Raw genomic sequence first — 18,046 nt, 5'->3', positions numbered from 1 at the left:
AAGATGGACGCCAGGAAACTGTGGCCTAAATCCACCTCGAAACTCTCCCGTGTTCCCTGCGAACCACGCCCTCTTCTGCTGGCCTCTATCATGCTCTCGATTGGCTCGTTGTTGCCTCTTGCGATCCTTTAGACCCTATGCATATGCTTGGATACGGGCAATATCCATTCCTTGGTTTAGAGAAGCTATAGTGCACTCATTTATCAAGTGTGCCCCCAAACCACTAACAAACTGGTGTACCCGATCACTCAAATCAACAACAATCGTAGGAGCATACCTAGCCAAAGAGTTGAACATCATGCTATATTCCCGAATGCTTATATTACCCTATTCTAAGTGTAAGAACCTATCTCGTCAGGCTCATCGAAGCTCGATTGGCAAATATTGCTGTAAAAATGCCTCAAAGAACTCCTTCCATGTCACTGGTGGACCATTAGGCCCCCGAGTCTACTTCCAAGTCTCATACCATGTCACAACAATATCACGTAGTCTATAAGAAGTAAACTCCACTGACTCAACATCTGTGGCATGTATAATTTGTAAGGTCCATTGCATAAGATCCAAAAAATCCTGTGGGTCAGCATTAGGATCAACCACTGTAAATACTGGAGGATCCAAGTTGATAAAGTCCCAAACTCTCGCACTCACGGACCTATCAGCAATACCGAGGGTCTGGTGTTGGGCTTGGGAGGCCACTATTCGAGTCAACAATTGTACAATACTCCGCATATCTAGGTCCTAATCAGGAACAACTGGGAGAGGGACTGGAGGTACGTTAGCTCCTCTACACCCTTCCGGGGGTGGTGAGGGTGCTACCTTGGAAGCCTGAGAATCAGCCTCATTCTGTGGCTCATGTTGATCTACATTAGCAGGTGGCACCTAATTTGTGCCCTCTCCCGCCTCCTTATCCAACCTCTGAATAAATTTCATAGCCACTTATCGTCTCGTAGTATTAGGCATCACTGAGAAGGTAAACAAAAAGAGAATTAGGAATGAACACTTATGATTAGGCTCTATTGCATGATCTAGATCAAGAAGAAAGTAATAATCCTAAATGCCCAATAGCCTCTATAAGTGTGGTGCACAACACACCATAAACAAGATTCTACTAGACACGGCTTGCAGACTCACTAGGACTGACCTGCTTTGATACCAAGTTTGTCACACCCCAATCTTGGGATGTGTGGCCGGCACCCAATGTCCGAAGGCCTGAGCGAACCAACCATGAGATATGATCTGAAATATAATAACCTGCAGGCAGAAGAGCCTAAAACGACATATATATATATATATATATATATATATATATATATATAACTTAGGCCAACAAGGCTACAAAAACAGTATAACAGCTATCCAGAAGGCCGATAGGGCCATACAAAAAAAAAATATGCAATGATCGCTAGTCTGCAAGCCTTTAAGAGTGTAAGACAATCTCAACATGGCGGGACAAAGTCCCCAACATGCCCCAAACTACACATATACATCTGTAATAGTACCTATGGACTCAAAGTCAGTAACTTCGAAGAAGTGGAGTGCAAAACCCAACACTGATCCTGGGGGTCCTACTGAGGAGGCACACCGCTTTGTGTATCCGAACCTGTGGGCATGAACACAGCGCAAAAAAAGGCGTCAGTACGAAATATGTACTGAATATGTAGGGCGACAAGTATAACATGAAAAATGTAATTAACAAGAGAAGAGATATAGATACAATTTGATTTCTGAAACTACCCTCGATAGGAAACTAAAATTCAACATGGATATAAATGTATGCTCGTGGAATCGTCGCCCACTATTGCTACTTATAATATATCATATTATATAATAATCCCTCTGTGGGGCTATAATATCCATAACATACCCCGCCATAATAAAGGCTCGGTATAATCGTACCCAGCCACGTAAAACTCGGTAATCCCAACTGATCAGTGGTTACACAATAGGTGTCATACCTGGTCGTCTATAGTGCGGCTCGGTAATGAAAGTAAATACATACATATATTAAATCATGAATTATATAAGTGTAATGCGAAACTAACCTTAAAAGACGTATTCTAAGAAGAGTCGAAGTGGCCTATCATCATTATTCCCCGACTATCATGGTTGTCGCTAAAATATTTAATTTTCAACTACGAGACAACAATTACTAAGAACATGAGAGTTATGTATTATGAGTACCTTTGAAGTAAGTATTACCTATTCATGATTTATATGAACGTCGAAAGGAGAACAAGTAAAAAGGCTCTAGTTCTTTTTAAGCAAGGAACAAGAAAAATCAAGAATTCATAGATATTCTCTGAAGTAAGCAATCTATGAGAAAGGAACATGTCTAAGCATCTTTATAAGTTGAAGGTGAAGTAACTCGAATCCGACGAAACAATTCAATAAACGTTTATTCGAATTCTAGTCATGCCGAAAAGTATAGCAAAAGCCCTGCATACCTTGTCGATGGAGTTATATACGGTTTCCGAAACCTCGAAAGCCTTAGGAATGATTTCCTACATAATATGAACCATTCAATATCAAATTCAAGCTCATATCTTATATAATTATTCATTTAGACATTTAAGCGAACAACTTGCGGCCATGAATTTGTAGACTCCTTTGTAGTTTAATTTCCCCCCAACACATCACCAAATTTTTACTTTACTATATCTCCTCATCGACACGATTCCATCCATGTCTTCACAGATCCAAACAACACAATAAAACCATATAGAACAGACCCAACAATGAGAGGTTTCTTAAAAAATCAAGAACATTTCTATAGAGGTTTCAACTATTTCCTAGGAATTCTTATGGTAGAAGTTTACAAAGATCAAAGAGGAAGTTAAATCATACCTTATGGGACCAGAATTACTTTAAATTCGAGATTAATTCAAGGCGGAGTCTTCCTACGAAAAGTGAAACACCGAAGAATTCATGATTCCGAAGTTACCATGGTGTTCTCCATCTTGAGGATGACTAAATTATTGTTATGATTGGCTAGATGGATGGGAGGAGTTTGAGAGAAATCCCTAGGTTTTAGGTTCTGTTTTGGAGAGGATAAAATGCAGGGGTTCTGTTTTAAATTGACCTAAATAATTTTTTTTAACTAAAACCGACTAAGCACATTGTTCCCGTAACAGTGTGCACCCCTGTACAAAAATGTTAATATCTCTCTACTCCGAAGTTGTATTAATGAACGGTTTGTTGTATTGGAAACTAGACTCATAGACCTTCAATTCGGTGGGTAGAATACACCATAACTCCTAGTATATGAGAGAAAATCTCATCAACATTTTATCCAACTTTCAGTGAAATTTAAAACCCGTAACTTGCGGCGATATTTGTCGAATTTTTAATCACAACTCGAATGACTTCCAATCTTAACATATAACTATCGCATCTTTTAAATATCTCATAAAAATTATCTTCCTATCGAATTAGCCCCTTTACAGCATGATAACGCCGAATACACAAGGTGTAACATATAGCATATTGTATACTGTTACAGTATGTTGCATATTATTACAATATACTATAACAATATATTGTATACTAGTATATTGTGGTAGTATAACTATATACTCCTATAGTATATTGTATACTATAGCGATATACTGTTAGGTAACTGTTTTGCTTTTCTCGATTATTACAATATACCACTGCAGTATATTATAAACTATAATAGTATACTGTTGCAGTATAGCTATATACTCCTACAACATATTGTATATTGTAGCAGTATACTATTATGTAGCTATGTTCTTCTTCGATTTTCAACTAAAAAATTCGATCTCAATCACCTCAAATCAGATCCAAATGCTATCAAATTTCAGTATGAACTTCCAGAAGGTATTATTAGCAATATTTAACAGCACACTCTTTGAATCAAACAAGAAATCTTCAAAATAAAAATTTTAAATTCAAGAGCTTCAAGCCCAACAATGGTGAATATTCAAATACACATAAAAATTTAGACGGGGAAGATCGACAGCACAAGGTAAAAAGGTTTATATTTGTAGCATTTATCTTCAGTAAAAATTCTCTCAGAGTTCAATTAGATCATACTTGGTTTTGGAAATTTTTGTACTCTGACTTGTGCATTTAACTAGTTATTTTTTTTTAATTTATAAATTCTCAGTAATCCTTAATGGGAAGATTCTCAAAGGATGATATTACCATGGGACCATGCAAATCAATTGGTGTTAGCTCAATAAAAGTCAATTAATGTGTCACTACGTCTGGGGTTGAGTCAAAAACCCATGTAAAGTTTTTTTCCAGAAAGCCGCTAAAGAAGATGATTGCCTCTAACTATTCTGTTGTTGACTTAGTAGCATCTGGTTCTTTAGGGTCACTAATTATATGTGAATTCTTGGAGTCTTCCTATTTCGTTTTATTTAGTTGTTCATCAATTGAGGGGTCCGTCTTGCAGATGAACCTTATTGCTTTGATATTATTCATCGCTTTCATCTTTGGCCAAGGAGCGACTGGAATTAGCGGGTAAATAGTTTGGGCCCCATGGGTAGGAGTAGTAAATAGTTTGGGTCTGGACATTAAAGGGTAAATAGTTTGGAATTAATGGGTAGAAAGTGAAATTTTCTCTTATTGAAAAGTAGGGAGCCCAGTTATTCTAATATGAAATTTCCCCATAATTAATTAGATCTAGACCATTAATTTTAAAATGGTATAGGTGTCTCCTATCCAAGCAAGAACTGGGGAAATGGAGAGGAGTGAAATCCAAGGTACTCTATCTATTTCATGGTTACGTGAATGGTTTGGAATACCATATCAAAATATATTATTTATGTGGATTTGGACATAATTTTTCAAATTTAATGAATAAAATGTACATAAATTTAAGTACGCCTTTGACAATATTGGCCCAGTGGTGTCCGGATAAACTTAAGATAAGAATTATTTGATTTTTTATTATTATTTTTGACTTTATTAGAGGTTGAATCTTGATATTCTATAATTGCACCTAGCTAGTTAGATAGAATACACCCTTGGATGTAAAACAAGTTTGGTGGGAAGTTTCCTAACGTGGTTTCTTCACTAAAGTACTCTCACAACGGATTGTTTTCTATTTTAAGAACGGAAAAGGTCCAAAAATATCCCTAAACTATGGTACATAGTTCACTTATGTCCTCCGTTAGTAAACTAGGCCAAAAAAATTCTCCCCGTTAGAAAAATGGACCACTTAATGGCTTCAATCTAACGGCCCATTCCGATCAGCACTTTGTATCCTACATGACATCCACATAAGCCATGACATGGCTTCCACATAAGCGGGCCATTTCATAAATCCGCTCCAGTTCCAAATAAGCGGATTCCAAATATCAACGCGAAGACAGAAGACCCCATTCCCAAACCAAAACCTAAGTGCCTCCATGTCTGTTCTTCCATGGCGATTTGAGAGGTGAGGGGATGAAAAAATCGAGCAAGGTTTAACAACACAAATTGAAGATCAAATTTCCACATTTCTGCTCCAATTTTCACATTTCTGCTCCAATTAAGTATATATTAACTCTTTTATGCAATTCATCAAACACCTTGTGTGCGTGCTTTTGTGAGTTAAACCACTTTAGTAAAGGGTTATATCAACTCACCTCAAAACTTCTTGAGCCAATACGTAGACCCCAGTCCAATTTATACCCGTCAAACAATCGATTCTACAACAACCAGTGCATTTTAATCAATTTTAAAGTTTCAGACCTAAACATGAAATTTACTGTTGGTATAGAGGAAGAAGGGAATTAACTATTTAATTCTTACCTGTTACTACTTTAGGATAATTGACAATAGAAAATTTTATATACCTGAGTTCAAGAATAAGTGATTTGTAACGAACCCTAGAACTTCCCGTTGCTTGCGTGAGTATTAAGTAGCAAGGCTGCCTCTGCTCTGTTTTGTAGCGTTCTGTTTCTTTTTTCCAAGGTTTGCGTGAAAGAACAGAAGGTTTAGACTTCTGTTTTGTTCGAATAAGAGTTCTTAACAGACTTGTTTAAGGCTTTTCTTATTTTCTTTGTTTTTAGCCTTTTTTTTCTTGCCTTTTGAAAGGCAGATATCTTCATCTCTTTTGTTTCTATAAGGCTTTAAGCCTTTGTTTACAATAGCCCCTTTATGGGCTTTAGGTTTATTTCTTTTTTTTTGACTTAACTAATAATTACTAATACCCACTTTTTAATAATTAATAATATTAAAAATTATTAATATTTTTCCTAATTGTATATTCAATTACTTAAGTGTACACACACACACACACACACACACACACACACACACATATATATATATATATATATATATATATATATATATATATATATATTTCACTATAGGCAAGATAAAATAATAGTAATAATAATAATTCAGTTCTATAATTAGCTTATCTTGAAACTTTTATAAATTTGAGGAGTGTTACATTTATGGGATTCATCTTCTTTTGTCGAATTAGGTCGTTCTTGATTTTTATTGTTTATGTACAAAATCAGAACTACTGTAATTTCTAATAATGGTGTAGGTTAAGTCTTGTGAGTATTTTGAATGGATTGACGAAGAGCTCCCTCGTCGAGCAGTGATCAGGTAAGCTTTCCAGAACTTTTCACCTCTAAGAGGCATCAACTTGGCCCTATATGTCATCAGGTAAGCTTCCTTACTGTGCCACCAACTAATTTCAGTCATTGGATCATCTTTCTCGTATTTTAGTGCCCTGATGGTATGAGGGCATGGGAGGCCAGTCAATTGCCAGGATCTACAAGTGCATTTTTTCTCCACTAGGTTCACTGTATGTCTATCACCACCCTCGGAAACGTCATAACCAGTTTCAACATTGAAATGAACAGTACATAAGTTGGCTACCTCCAAATAAGCAGCATACAACTTCATGCAGTTAGGACTAAAGTCACATCTCCATGTTCTAGCTTCTTCTTCCTTCTCTCTCAACCTGTTCATGACCTTGATTCTAATATCCTCAAGCATCTTCAGGATAAGCTTGCCTCTTGCTTCTAAGATCCAAGAGTTGAAGGACTCTGTAAAATTGTTGTCCACCATCTAATTTTATGCACAATGTATCAAAGTAGGACCTACACCAATTCTGTGGTGGATACCTAAGCAACTCCTTGACAATATCAACAGACAATTCACCAAGATTCTTTAGTTGATCTTTAAAGTCCTCTTCATAAGTGCTCCAAGCAGACCACCATAGATATTTCTTCATCTCTCCTGAAATTCTGATCCTCTTACTCCAGTTGGCATCAATATGCCTCACACAAAACCTATGATTTGAGAGAGGGAGGACAATTCTTACTGCTTCCAACAAACCCTGCACATGTAAATTTAAACAGAATTAACTATATAATAACTTAAAAATAACTGGAATAGTCAGTTAAACAAAATCATAAGTTGTACATTTTGCATATCAGACATAAAGGTAATACTGGTTCCATCTTTCAGATTCAATGAGTGCTTCAACAGCTCCAGAAACCATGTCCATGTCAAGGTGTTTTCCTTATCAACTACAACCCAAGCCAAGGGATAGAAATGATTCTGACAATCTTGTGCAACATCCACCAATAATTGCCCCTTGCAATGACCTTTTAAGAAAGTCCCATCTAGTCCAATGAATGGTCTCAACCCTTGTTTGAACCCCAACTTCATTGCATTGAAGCATATGTACATTCTAAGAAATCTTCTTTTACCTTCAGCCATGGCATCTTTTGATAAATTGATAACCACATCACTATCGGGATTGCTCTCCCTAATCTCATTTGCATATGCTTCTAATCTGTTATAGTCATCTAAAAAGCTTCCTTGCTAATTGCTAAAGTGCCATCCTCTTAGCCCTTTTCAATGTGGAGTTATGTACATTCAATGAAAATTGATTTTTCAAATCTAGTTTCATATCCTTTATCTTGTACTTGGGGTTATTCTGTACCTTACTCCTGAAATATTCAGCTAAAGTTTTTGTTTTGGCTCTAGGATTCTCAAATACATCTTCACAGTTGTGCTCTGTCTTCAATGTTTTTATCTTAAATCCAGGACCCTTCTTATCTTCAGAAATGAGGCATACAAAAGGGCAGCCTACTACACATCTATACCTTACTCTTATTTTATCACTTTTTCTAAGCTTCAAAGGTTTGGAATTTGTAATAGCATAGAAGTTCATGACTTTTTTTGGCCTCTTCCAAGTCCTTAAATGTCATAGACTTATCAAGCTCTTTGTAGTGACTAAGCTTATCGTTAACTTCTTTACCCTTTTGCATCCTAAGTAACTCTAATTCTTCAAAATCATATTCACTAGCATCTGAACCATAATCTGAACTTTTATCACTATCAGATTCACAATCAGTACCTAATTCACACTAATATTGAGCTGAAATTGGCTCTTCATGGTCCCCCATATTGAAATATCTATAATAAAGACACAGAAGAAAACATAGATGGACCACATGAATAATTTAACAACTTTGACAATAAAATATTGAACATACAATAAATTACTGCATAAAATATAGTGGAAGAATAAAGCACACACTTTAAGAGATAAAACACATGTTTTGTCGATTTCAAACCACAGTGGAAAGCCAAAAAAAAACACTGTCTTTAAGAAGAAATGCACATGATTCTGTCGATTTCAACAACCCAACCTTTACCACACTATGATAAAAAATGTGAAAAGGATACTTGCAACCAAAAATGATGTACACCTAGGGCACAAATTGACACCACATAAGAAAACAACAAAGATAACAAACAAAAAGAGTACAAAACCCACATGCAAACAATATACACTAGAAGCCAGGATCAGAAATACCAGACAAAACCTTAGAAAATTACAAAAATAAATTGAAGTTCGAGACAGAGACCCGATAAATAGAAGGGAAAATTACCCGAATATCTTGAGATGATCTTCAATTTGTGTTGTTAAATCTTGCTCGATTTTGTCATCCCCTCACCCCTCAAATCGCCATGGAAGAACAAACATGAAGGAACTTAGGTTTTTGTTTGGAAATGGGGGTCTTCTACCTTCGCGTTGATATTTGGAATCCGCTTATTTGGAACTGGAGCGGGTTTATGAAATGGCCTGCTTATGTGGCTGTCATGTCATGGCTTATGTGGATGCCATGTAGGATACAAAGTGCTGATAGGAATGAGTCGTTAGGTTGAAGGCATTAGTGGCCCATTTTGCTAACGGGGAGGATTTTTTTGGCCCAGTTTACTAACGGAGGATATAAGTGAGCTATATACCATAGTTTAGGGATATTTTTGGACCTTTTCCGTTTTAAGAAACCATTTCTTTCTTGTAGTTACTTTATTATATCTTCATCCATTATGAAGTTAAGTGGATAGCATTCTAAATTGTGTCTTCACTAAATATAGAAAAGGAGAATTCGGTGCACTAAATATCTCATATTCACGTAGAAATCGGGAAGAGCCCCTACCCTTAAGGGTGTGATGTAGACATTCTATCATAATACAGGCATTAGTGATTGCTTCTGCGGCTCAAATCTATAACCCAGAGGCGGAGCCAGGATTTAAAGCTAATGAGTTTGTGATTCTATTCCTTCTAAGTTACTGGATTCTAAATTAAGAATTTGTACATATTTAATAAATTTTTAAAGGCAAATATAGAGTTTGGACCAAAGCTACTGGGTTCGGCCGAATCTGTGTTCGAAGCTCTAGCTCCGCCCCTGTTATAACTTATAGGCCACACAAAGCAACTGCTTCTACTACTCGACTCTGTAATCTATAGGTCATAGAGAAACAACTTTACCGTTGCTCCAAGACTTCCCGTCTTCATTAAATATCTTTATATAAAATGCAATGGACAAACATTCTTCTTTTAATAACCCCAAATCTGAGTTTTTCAAACCATAAAATCATAAAAATTCATTTAATATGAGGAGCCAAATTAGCAGTGTAAGTTGAGGAAATTGAATTTAATTGTCGCCTTTGATAATTTATTCCTGATGGTCACCTTAGTTTTAAAAAAAAGATTATGCATTTTCATAAATAAATAAAAAAACGGAAAAAGTAAAATTAAAGCAGGTTATCTTTTTTATGCGATTACAGTTAAATAAAAATTCTGCAATTCCTCATCCCTTTTCCGTCGTTTTCCATTTCTCTACAAACATAAGTAAACCCCGCAATTTCTCCTCAAAAATATTTTATACATGTTAGAGGTATAAAATATTCAATTGCCAAAATACAAGGACAGATAATGACTTCATCCAATTTTCAATAATTGGTATTAGCATAGGAAACATCAATGTTTTAATAACCAAAAAATCCTCAAGTGAGATGTACCTAACTCACACATCACGCGTCGTGCTCTTAAGGTCAAAGTGCTGGTGGCTAATAAAGATACATATCATTAACAATGATTAAGTGTAAATCTTATGTTAAAAGCACATTTCAAAACTTGACTGAAATCTGATTATCAAACTATGATGCTAAAATAAAGTAGTACTAAACTACCTAAAGAAAAGGAAAGACCAAATTTGAAGTTTGATTGCTTCTTGTGAGAGTTTTTCAATCACATTAAATACCATTAGGAACAACATAACAGAATATTTGAAGCTAAAACATTAGGCCATATAAATTACATACAATTGAACTTCAGTTAATGTCAAATACATAGAACATTCAGTTTCCATTAATCATCGGGGAAACCAAGATATCTATTAATAAGTTTAGCAACTGGCTTTGCATCACCTGGTTGATATGGAACAAGAGACCCCGGATCCATATCCGAGATAGTCTTGTATAACGTTTGTGGACGAGCACAATACAAATGTTTTCTCTCAGCCAGTTCTTCTGCGAGTTCGCTTTGATGGTTGTCCATTAGATCCTCATTGACTACCACTATTAACGGTTTGCCCAGCCGTAATGTCTCAAATATGCTCCCAGAACCTGCAGCACTTTCAAATGTGTGATTACATAAGCCTTACCTTTTTAATCCATTTTCTACTGTCTCTAGTTAATCTGAATCAAAGTTCTCAAAGCATGCACGTCTTTAATTAATGATGGTGTCTGGGCGAGCTTGAGCGCACCTCAACTATTCCACTGGATACCTGCTACCTCCCACCAATACAGCTCTCTGGTAATCAAGACTTGGATATATGTGAAGAAGTCACCTAACAACATGCCACCTCAGAACAAAGTGCAGGAACTTTCGCCAATCATATGTCTTCTGAGGCCACTAGCAGCCGTAAACATTTGCTAGCAGAGAACTTAACAGAGGTTGACGCTATATCTCATCATGAGATAACATCTTAAGGGAAACAGACCATTTCCACACATTAGGAAACTTGATTCCCTCAATGTTTCTACGTTAGTTATCCAGACCATTGGAACAGTATGAAAATGTTCAAGTGTCTCAATGAGAGAAAGCTAACACTAGGTTTTGGCATCTGCAATTGACATGTCCTTTTTTTTTTGTTCTGCTTTGTACTACTATTATTTGGGTCTATATATGAACTAATTCCCTAGTCAGAGCAAATGTATAGGCTATAGCCACTTCATTCCAACAATGATATCCAAAAGGCTAATTGCTCTGATCCGGTTAGAGGGGGGAGTAGAGGAAGAAAAGTAAAGGAGACTGTGAAAGCCAAAGACAGGAGAAAGTACCAAGAAATACACTAAATGTATAATGCTACATTTGTCGTCAGCCATGAATTACCTGCGTGGCTGATAACAAGTGATGCTGACTTCAAGTAGTCAGCTATGCTTGATGAAAATGTGAAGTAGTCCAGAGCTGGGGAACCATTTTCAGCAGTCGACTGGAAAGATTACAGCAAGATATATAAGACAAGAAATAAATGAGTATTTACCAGGCAAAAAGAATGGTCGAGTGATTGAGTAAATTTTGCGAAGGTAGTTGGTTATATGTGAGCGACTGAGTATGTGCAGGAGTTCAGTAGAGAACTCAAAAGAGATTTCATATAAGATTGGAATAAAGCTTAACAAAAAAAGCCAGTCACGGAAACCTAATATGGTCCTTAAGTTTAATGAGATGCTAGCACTCAAACGAACCCAAATGTAATGCCACGTCACACTTTCCCGATCTATCCTTTGGATTGTCCTTCATAGAGAAAGTTGAGACTCGATAACCTCATTTATGATCTCAGCTTCTTTAATACTTCAGTTCACTAAAGCCATTTTCCGTGACTACACAGATTAAAGCTACATATCCAAGCATTTCCAAACATAAATTCTTCACCAGAACTTTCGATTTTCAGAATTCAATTAAACAGACCTACCTCCCCTAAACGAATACACAATTTGCACACATATAACTTCTTCTGCTGCACTGTGCAAAATTGTATCGTTGGACAGGGTTAATATCCCTTAGCTTAGAATTTTCAAGACAAGTTACGCTTTCCTTTTCTCTAATGATCTATTTTCCCATTTAAACATATCATCTGAATGTCCTTGTCCAATCTAAGTCTCACATCTGAGAAGAATCCTAAACTTTCTTCGCAGCAAGAAAATAAAAACAAAAACAAACAGAGATTATTTCCAAAATCCTGGTAAAACCAGTAATTCTGCATCATTTTTCAATCACTAACTCATACTCCCTCTGTTCCATTTCACATGGCACTACTTTCTTATTAGTCCGTTCTAAAAAGAATGAAACCTTTCTATATTTGGAAACCATTTAACTTTAAATTTCTCATTTTTCCCTTAATGGTTTTATAGCTACAAAAATCTCATGGCATGTTTAAGACCACGTCTTTTAGCTGACTGATGAGTGTCAAAGATAGATGTGTCATGCCACATGAAGAAAGCTGTCAAGCATTGAATGAAGGGAGGGTGGCTCGGGCAAGGTTGTCGGAGCACGCCCGCCAAACTTCAAAGGTCTTTCTTTTTTCTTAAATCTCTGTGCCTTGTCAAACTAAACAACAACAATAACCCAGTGGAATCCCACTAGTGGAGTCTGGAGAGGGTAGTGTGTGCGCAAGCCTTACCCCTACCCTGGGAAGATAGAGAGGATGTTTCCGGTAGACTCTCGGCTCAAGACAGACAAAAGAAACAGTAGAAACAAGTAGTGTGAACAAATAGGCCAGAAAGATAATAACAACAATCTCAAAGCGTCTTGTCAAACTATATCACATAAATTAAAATGGAGGAAGTAGTTCTTTCACTTAATTAGCCAACTCAAGTTTTTTCTTTCTCCTTTTTGCTAAAATCAAGGAGATATGAAACAACTTTTTTGGATCTAAAACTAGAGCAGAAATTGAAAAGCTGAAACTTTTAGCACAAATGTGTTTAGAGAAAAACATATATACATAAAAATATCAAATTACCTTTGTGGGAATGTACGATCCGCGCCCCATTTGAATAAGAATATCAGTGTAACCTTTCTTGAATAATTCATTCTTAACTTCTGTTGTATCCACTGCTCTTACTAATGCATCAAAACAAGTCGTCCCGACTGTCAGAAAAACTAATCTTTTTTCCTTCACAGTATCATTTCTCTCACCCATTTGGTTATTTTCAAGATTCATTTAAGAACAATTCAAAGCTGCAATTAACATAAGGCATATATTATAATAACTATTAAAGATTGAATTTTTACTGCTCAAATGCAATTAACATATACTAAAGATTGACTTTTTACTGCTCAAATGCAATCAACATATATTATAGAATGAATTTTTACTGCTCAAATGCAATCAACATATATTAAACATTGAATTTTTACTGCTCAAATGCAATTAACATATATTAAGGATTGAATTTTTACTGCTCAAATGCCCTTAACATATATTAAATATTGAATTTTTACTGCTATACAATTAACAAATATTAAAAATTGAATTTTACTGCTCAAATGCCATTATATATATATATCATCACAATTTCAAGAAAATATTAACCAGTAATAATTACAATGAAATATGCAAGAAAAACAGTACTATAATCCAATTTAACAAGATTTTGTTTTTTAAAATTGGAGATTATGGTTAAAAACAGGTAAAATTTGTAAAGGAGTGAGATGCAGAAACTCACAATTTGATTTCGTCGGAGAAACTGAACGGCGATGAGAAACTGAAAGTTTATTTGGGCCTGCTACTTGGGCCATCGACTTTCTAGTTAAATGGACCCTAGCTTAATCTTTACACAAATAGCCAGCTATACTCATTATTTACTTTTTTAACCAGTGTATATGGATTACACACTAATTATACCAATTATACATATTTTATATCTGAATTATTTATATATTATTCATCCATCGGCTACTTTAAGTTTAAGCGGTTGGGTGTAAGGCTATTAAGTTAATTCTTCTCATCCCCCAACCGTTTATACTAAAAATAGTTGGCGCATGTATAATATATGTATAATTCATATATAATATGTGTATAATCAGATATAATCTATCTACACCAGCTAAAACAATAAATAGTGAATCCAGCCGGCTATTTGTGTAAAGATTCATTTTTATTTATATTTTTTTAAGAAGGGTTCATATCTTCTTTTTTATTTGATCCATAGATTATATCACATGAAATATATATTTGTATATATGATTTTATACAAATTAATCTAAGGTGAGAAATTAGTTATAAATCTCAAAATCTTATACATGAAAAGGTCTCTACATGTGCTATATACTCATCTTATAATTAACAAACTAATCCATAATCACTTGTAGTTTCTGCACAAACTACGTACTAGTTAATTAATCATATTATGTCGAGATATTCATTTTTTTTTTTGGTTAGAAGATTTCCATTCCTATTACACCCTTTTTTGAATTAAAGTTCACTTTATTTTTATTTACATGCCAAAATTGCGAAAATCAGGTAGTAGAATTTCTGTTAGAACTATATTTGGCATAAAATATTGCATATTAGAGAGTCATATACGATAGTCCCGTGATTGCTAATTTATTGTAAACTGATTTGTCTTTGGAAATCAAATATAGTAAAATTATCAAATGCAAGAAATCAACAACTATATTTGGTATAATATCATGCCTAATTGGAGCAAATCATATCATAATCCCAATAACATCGCCAATTTGTTAAAAATGATTTGTCTTCAGTACCAAAATGGTATCATAATCAAATCAAGAATCACATAGAATTGCGAGATATAAACCCCCTTATATCTCCACTTTTCGTAAAAGTAACAAAAAAGACCAGAAAATGGGAAAAATCACTTTTTTCTTCCTACTTTTTACCCTCTTTTTGTCATATTTTGTGGCTTCAAGCCTTGGAAAAAGGCAAAGTGATGTTCTTGGCAAATTTTCCAAGGCTAAGCTAAAGAAAGCTTTCACCCATTGACAAGAGACAGTTTAAGGCAGCACTTAACCATGTAGATTTAGACAAAGTTATTCTACCTCAAGACGGATAGAAAGAAAAAAGATTGGATCAAAAAATTGCCTGGACAACCACCAATTAAATTCCATCAATATAGTGGCTATGTTACTGTCAATGAATTTGCTGGTCGTGCTTTGTATTATTACTTTACTGAAGTTGAAAATTCTAAGTCATTGCCTTTGCTTCTTTGGCTTAATGGAGGTATATATATATATATATATATATATATTAATATTATACTGTGTACTTTTGACATAAACCTTTTCATTTACATGTATAATTTTATTAAATTGACCACTTGTACTTCCACCAGCCCCAAATATTATTTTTGCGTTTGTGAATATGACATCTGAAAAAGCTTCATCTTGGTTTAAGCTATTTGAGAGAAATATTTTTCACCAGTAAAATTATTGGTTGCTATAAAGTGTTAAGTAGTAATATTTTTCATTAAAAGGTTAAATTAAAAACCAAAGTTATTTTTCTTACTACTATTTTCTTAAAATTTTAAGATTTCATATCACTCTCTTTAATAACACTTAAAGTTTCTGATCAATACATTTTTGGATTTGCTTATATTGTTATTAATCTCTCTCTCTATATATATGTATTATACTTAAAATTCCAAGAATCATATCTGTAGGTCCTGGCTGTTCTTCTATTGCATTTGGGGCCATGGAGGAACTCGGACCTTTTAGAGTTCACAGTGACGGAAAAACATTATACAGTAATCGTTATGCATGGAATCTCAGTAAATTCTTTTCTTTAATTTTTCCTTTTACTATGTAACTTTTCTATTTTTAATATTTTGATACAGTTGAGAAATTATTAATCCTAACTTTCTCCGATTGAATTATATATATATATATATATATATATAGCTGCAAATTTATTATTCTTAGAGTCTCCTGCTCGAGTAGGATTTTCTTATACAAATACAAGCAGTGACTTCAACTCAACTGGAGATAAGAAAACAACTAATGATAATGTTGTATTTTTACTGAATTGGCTCGAGCGATTTCCCGAGTACAAGAACAGAGATTTTTACATTTCTGGTGAAAGCTATGCTAGTCATTATGTACCTCAATTGGCACATGCAATTCTTCACCTTAACAAGCGCGCCAACAAAACTCTTATCAATCTAAAAGGATTTATTGTAAGTTCTCTAATTAATTATTTATGTTGTTAGTGCATATAAGTTAAATATTCTTATGAATTTCATACCACGTCTGATGGATTATTGTTGCAACAAATTGAAGATCGGGAATGCAGTGATCAATGAAGATACAGATAACGTAGGAATGTATGAATACTTTGCTTTTCATGCCCTAATATCAGATCGAACTTTCTTTGATATCCAGAAATACTGTAACTCCGATTTTTACGATGAGGAAAAGTACAACGAGGCAAGTGCAGTTTCAGATAACAACACCGATAATCTTGACATCTACAACATTTATTTTCCTCTGTGCCACGATGGCAATCTCACCAAACACCCTAAATTACCTTCTGTAAGTGGGATAACTTGTATTTGTCGTTTTGTTTTATGTTGATATTATAATGGAGAGATTATTTAATTTACGCGATGAATAATAATGTAAGGATTGCTATGTCTTATCTGATGTTCAAGAGGCGCTCCACGCTAATGTCACCAATATCAGTTATGATTGGGAAGCTTGCAGGTAATTATAAATGAACAAATTTCAACAGATACTGTCCGTTGTATTCATTTCTATAAATTTTAAGACAAGAGTGGTTGCTCTGATGGTAAGCAACCTCCACTTCCAACCAAGAGGTTGTGAGTTCGAGTCACCCCAGGAGCAAGGTGGGGAGTTCTTGGAGGGAAGGATGCCGAGGTTCTATTGGAAACAGCCTTTCTATCTCAGGATAGGGGTAAGTTCTGCCCTCCCCAGACCCTATTATAATGGGATTATACTGGGTTGTTGTTATTGCTACTCGTCTGCGTTATCTTCTCAACCCAACAATTATTTTCCCTTTTGTAGTGATCCTCTTTTTTACAATTGGAAAGATAGTCCATCGACTATAATTCCTCTCCTCGAAGAGTCTTTGGCAAATGGTGTTCGAGTATGGATTTTTAGGTAAGTTTTATGTTGCTTAGTTTATTTTATAAGGAATTTTGCCTTCAATATTCATTCGAAAATATTTAATAAAATATGATTCAATTTAACATATATATATATATATATATATATATATATACTTGTAAAATGCAGTGGTGATACAGATGGAAGAGTACCTGTAACTTCTTCAAAGAGATTTATAAAGGCAATAGAACTTACAGTAGACAAACCTTAGCGCTCTTGGTTGTATGGAGGAGAGGTAACAACAACAACAACACAATATATTCTCACTTAATGGGGTCTTTAAGTGGGGTCTGGGGAGGGTAGTGGTTACGCTTGGTTGAGAGTGGAAGTTGTTTACCATCAGAGCAACCCCTCTTGTCAAATTAAAACAGCTTAAACATTCTATTTTAAAGTAACAATTAGTGAAAATTAATAATTTCATTTGGATATTGTAGGTTGGAGGATACATAGAAACATATAAAGGAGGTCTAACATTTGCATTAGTAAGAGGAGCAGGACATGAAGTTCCAAGTTACCAACCTGCTAGAGCCCTTTCTCTTATTTCTCACTTCCTTTCTGGTACAACACCTCCAGGAATGCTTAAATTAGTTAATCAAGCAGCTAATCCTTTTGTGTAATTAATTA

The 18,046-nt window shown here is 34.9% G+C and overlaps 2 protein-coding genes and 1 long non-coding RNA gene across 4 annotated transcripts; 1 reads left to right on the top strand and 2 right to left on the bottom strand.

The window, feature by feature from the left end:
- Positions 1 to 6,961: 6,961 nt before the first annotated feature.
- Positions 6,962 to 8,155, bottom strand: LOC104239151 (uncharacterized). The gene is made up of 3 exons (XM_009793699.2): positions 7,908 to 8,155; positions 7,399 to 7,774; positions 6,962 to 7,312 (listed from the first exon to the last, which is right to left on the bottom strand). Exons 1-3 carry the CDS (start codon positions 8,153 to 8,155, stop codon positions 6,962 to 6,964), a joined length of 975 nt encoding a protein of 324 aa, XP_009792001.2.
- Positions 8,156 to 10,466: 2,311 nt separating this feature from the next.
- LOC104239148 (uncharacterized) lies at positions 10,467 to 14,063 on the bottom strand. 2 transcript variants are annotated; one of them, XM_009793696.2, is made up of 4 exons: positions 14,005 to 14,063; positions 13,299 to 13,516; positions 11,672 to 11,771; positions 10,467 to 10,902 (listed from the first exon to the last, which is right to left on the bottom strand). In XM_009793696.2, the coding sequence occupies exons 2-4, from the start codon at positions 13,497 to 13,499 to the stop codon at positions 10,646 to 10,648; spliced, it is 558 nt and encodes a 185-aa protein (XP_009791998.1). In that variant the 5' UTR covers positions 13,500 to 13,516; positions 14,005 to 14,063; the 3' UTR covers positions 10,467 to 10,645. The 2 variants fall into 2 exon arrangements, with proteins under 2 accessions (XP_009791998.1, XP_009791997.1); XM_009793695.2 differs by lacking the exon at positions 14,005 to 14,063 and having other exon boundaries at positions 13,299 to 14,004.
- Positions 14,064 to 17,138: 3,075 nt separating this feature from the next.
- Positions 17,139 to 17,940, top strand: LOC104239150 (uncharacterized). The gene is made up of 4 exons (XR_011400604.1): positions 17,139 to 17,210; positions 17,321 to 17,416; positions 17,552 to 17,657; positions 17,857 to 17,940. It is a non-coding gene; the product is annotated as an uncharacterized lncRNA (long non-coding RNA).
- The last annotated feature ends 106 nt before the right edge of the window (positions 17,941 to 18,046 follow it).

Source organism: Nicotiana sylvestris, chromosome 6 (genome assembly GCF_000393655.2).
Source record: "Nicotiana sylvestris chromosome 6, ASM39365v2, whole genome shotgun sequence".
Taxonomy (NCBI): Eukaryota; Viridiplantae; Streptophyta; class Magnoliopsida; order Solanales; family Solanaceae; genus Nicotiana; species Nicotiana sylvestris.
Note: the sequence above shows the minus strand (reverse complement) of the source record. Positions and strands in the feature narration are given on the sequence as shown.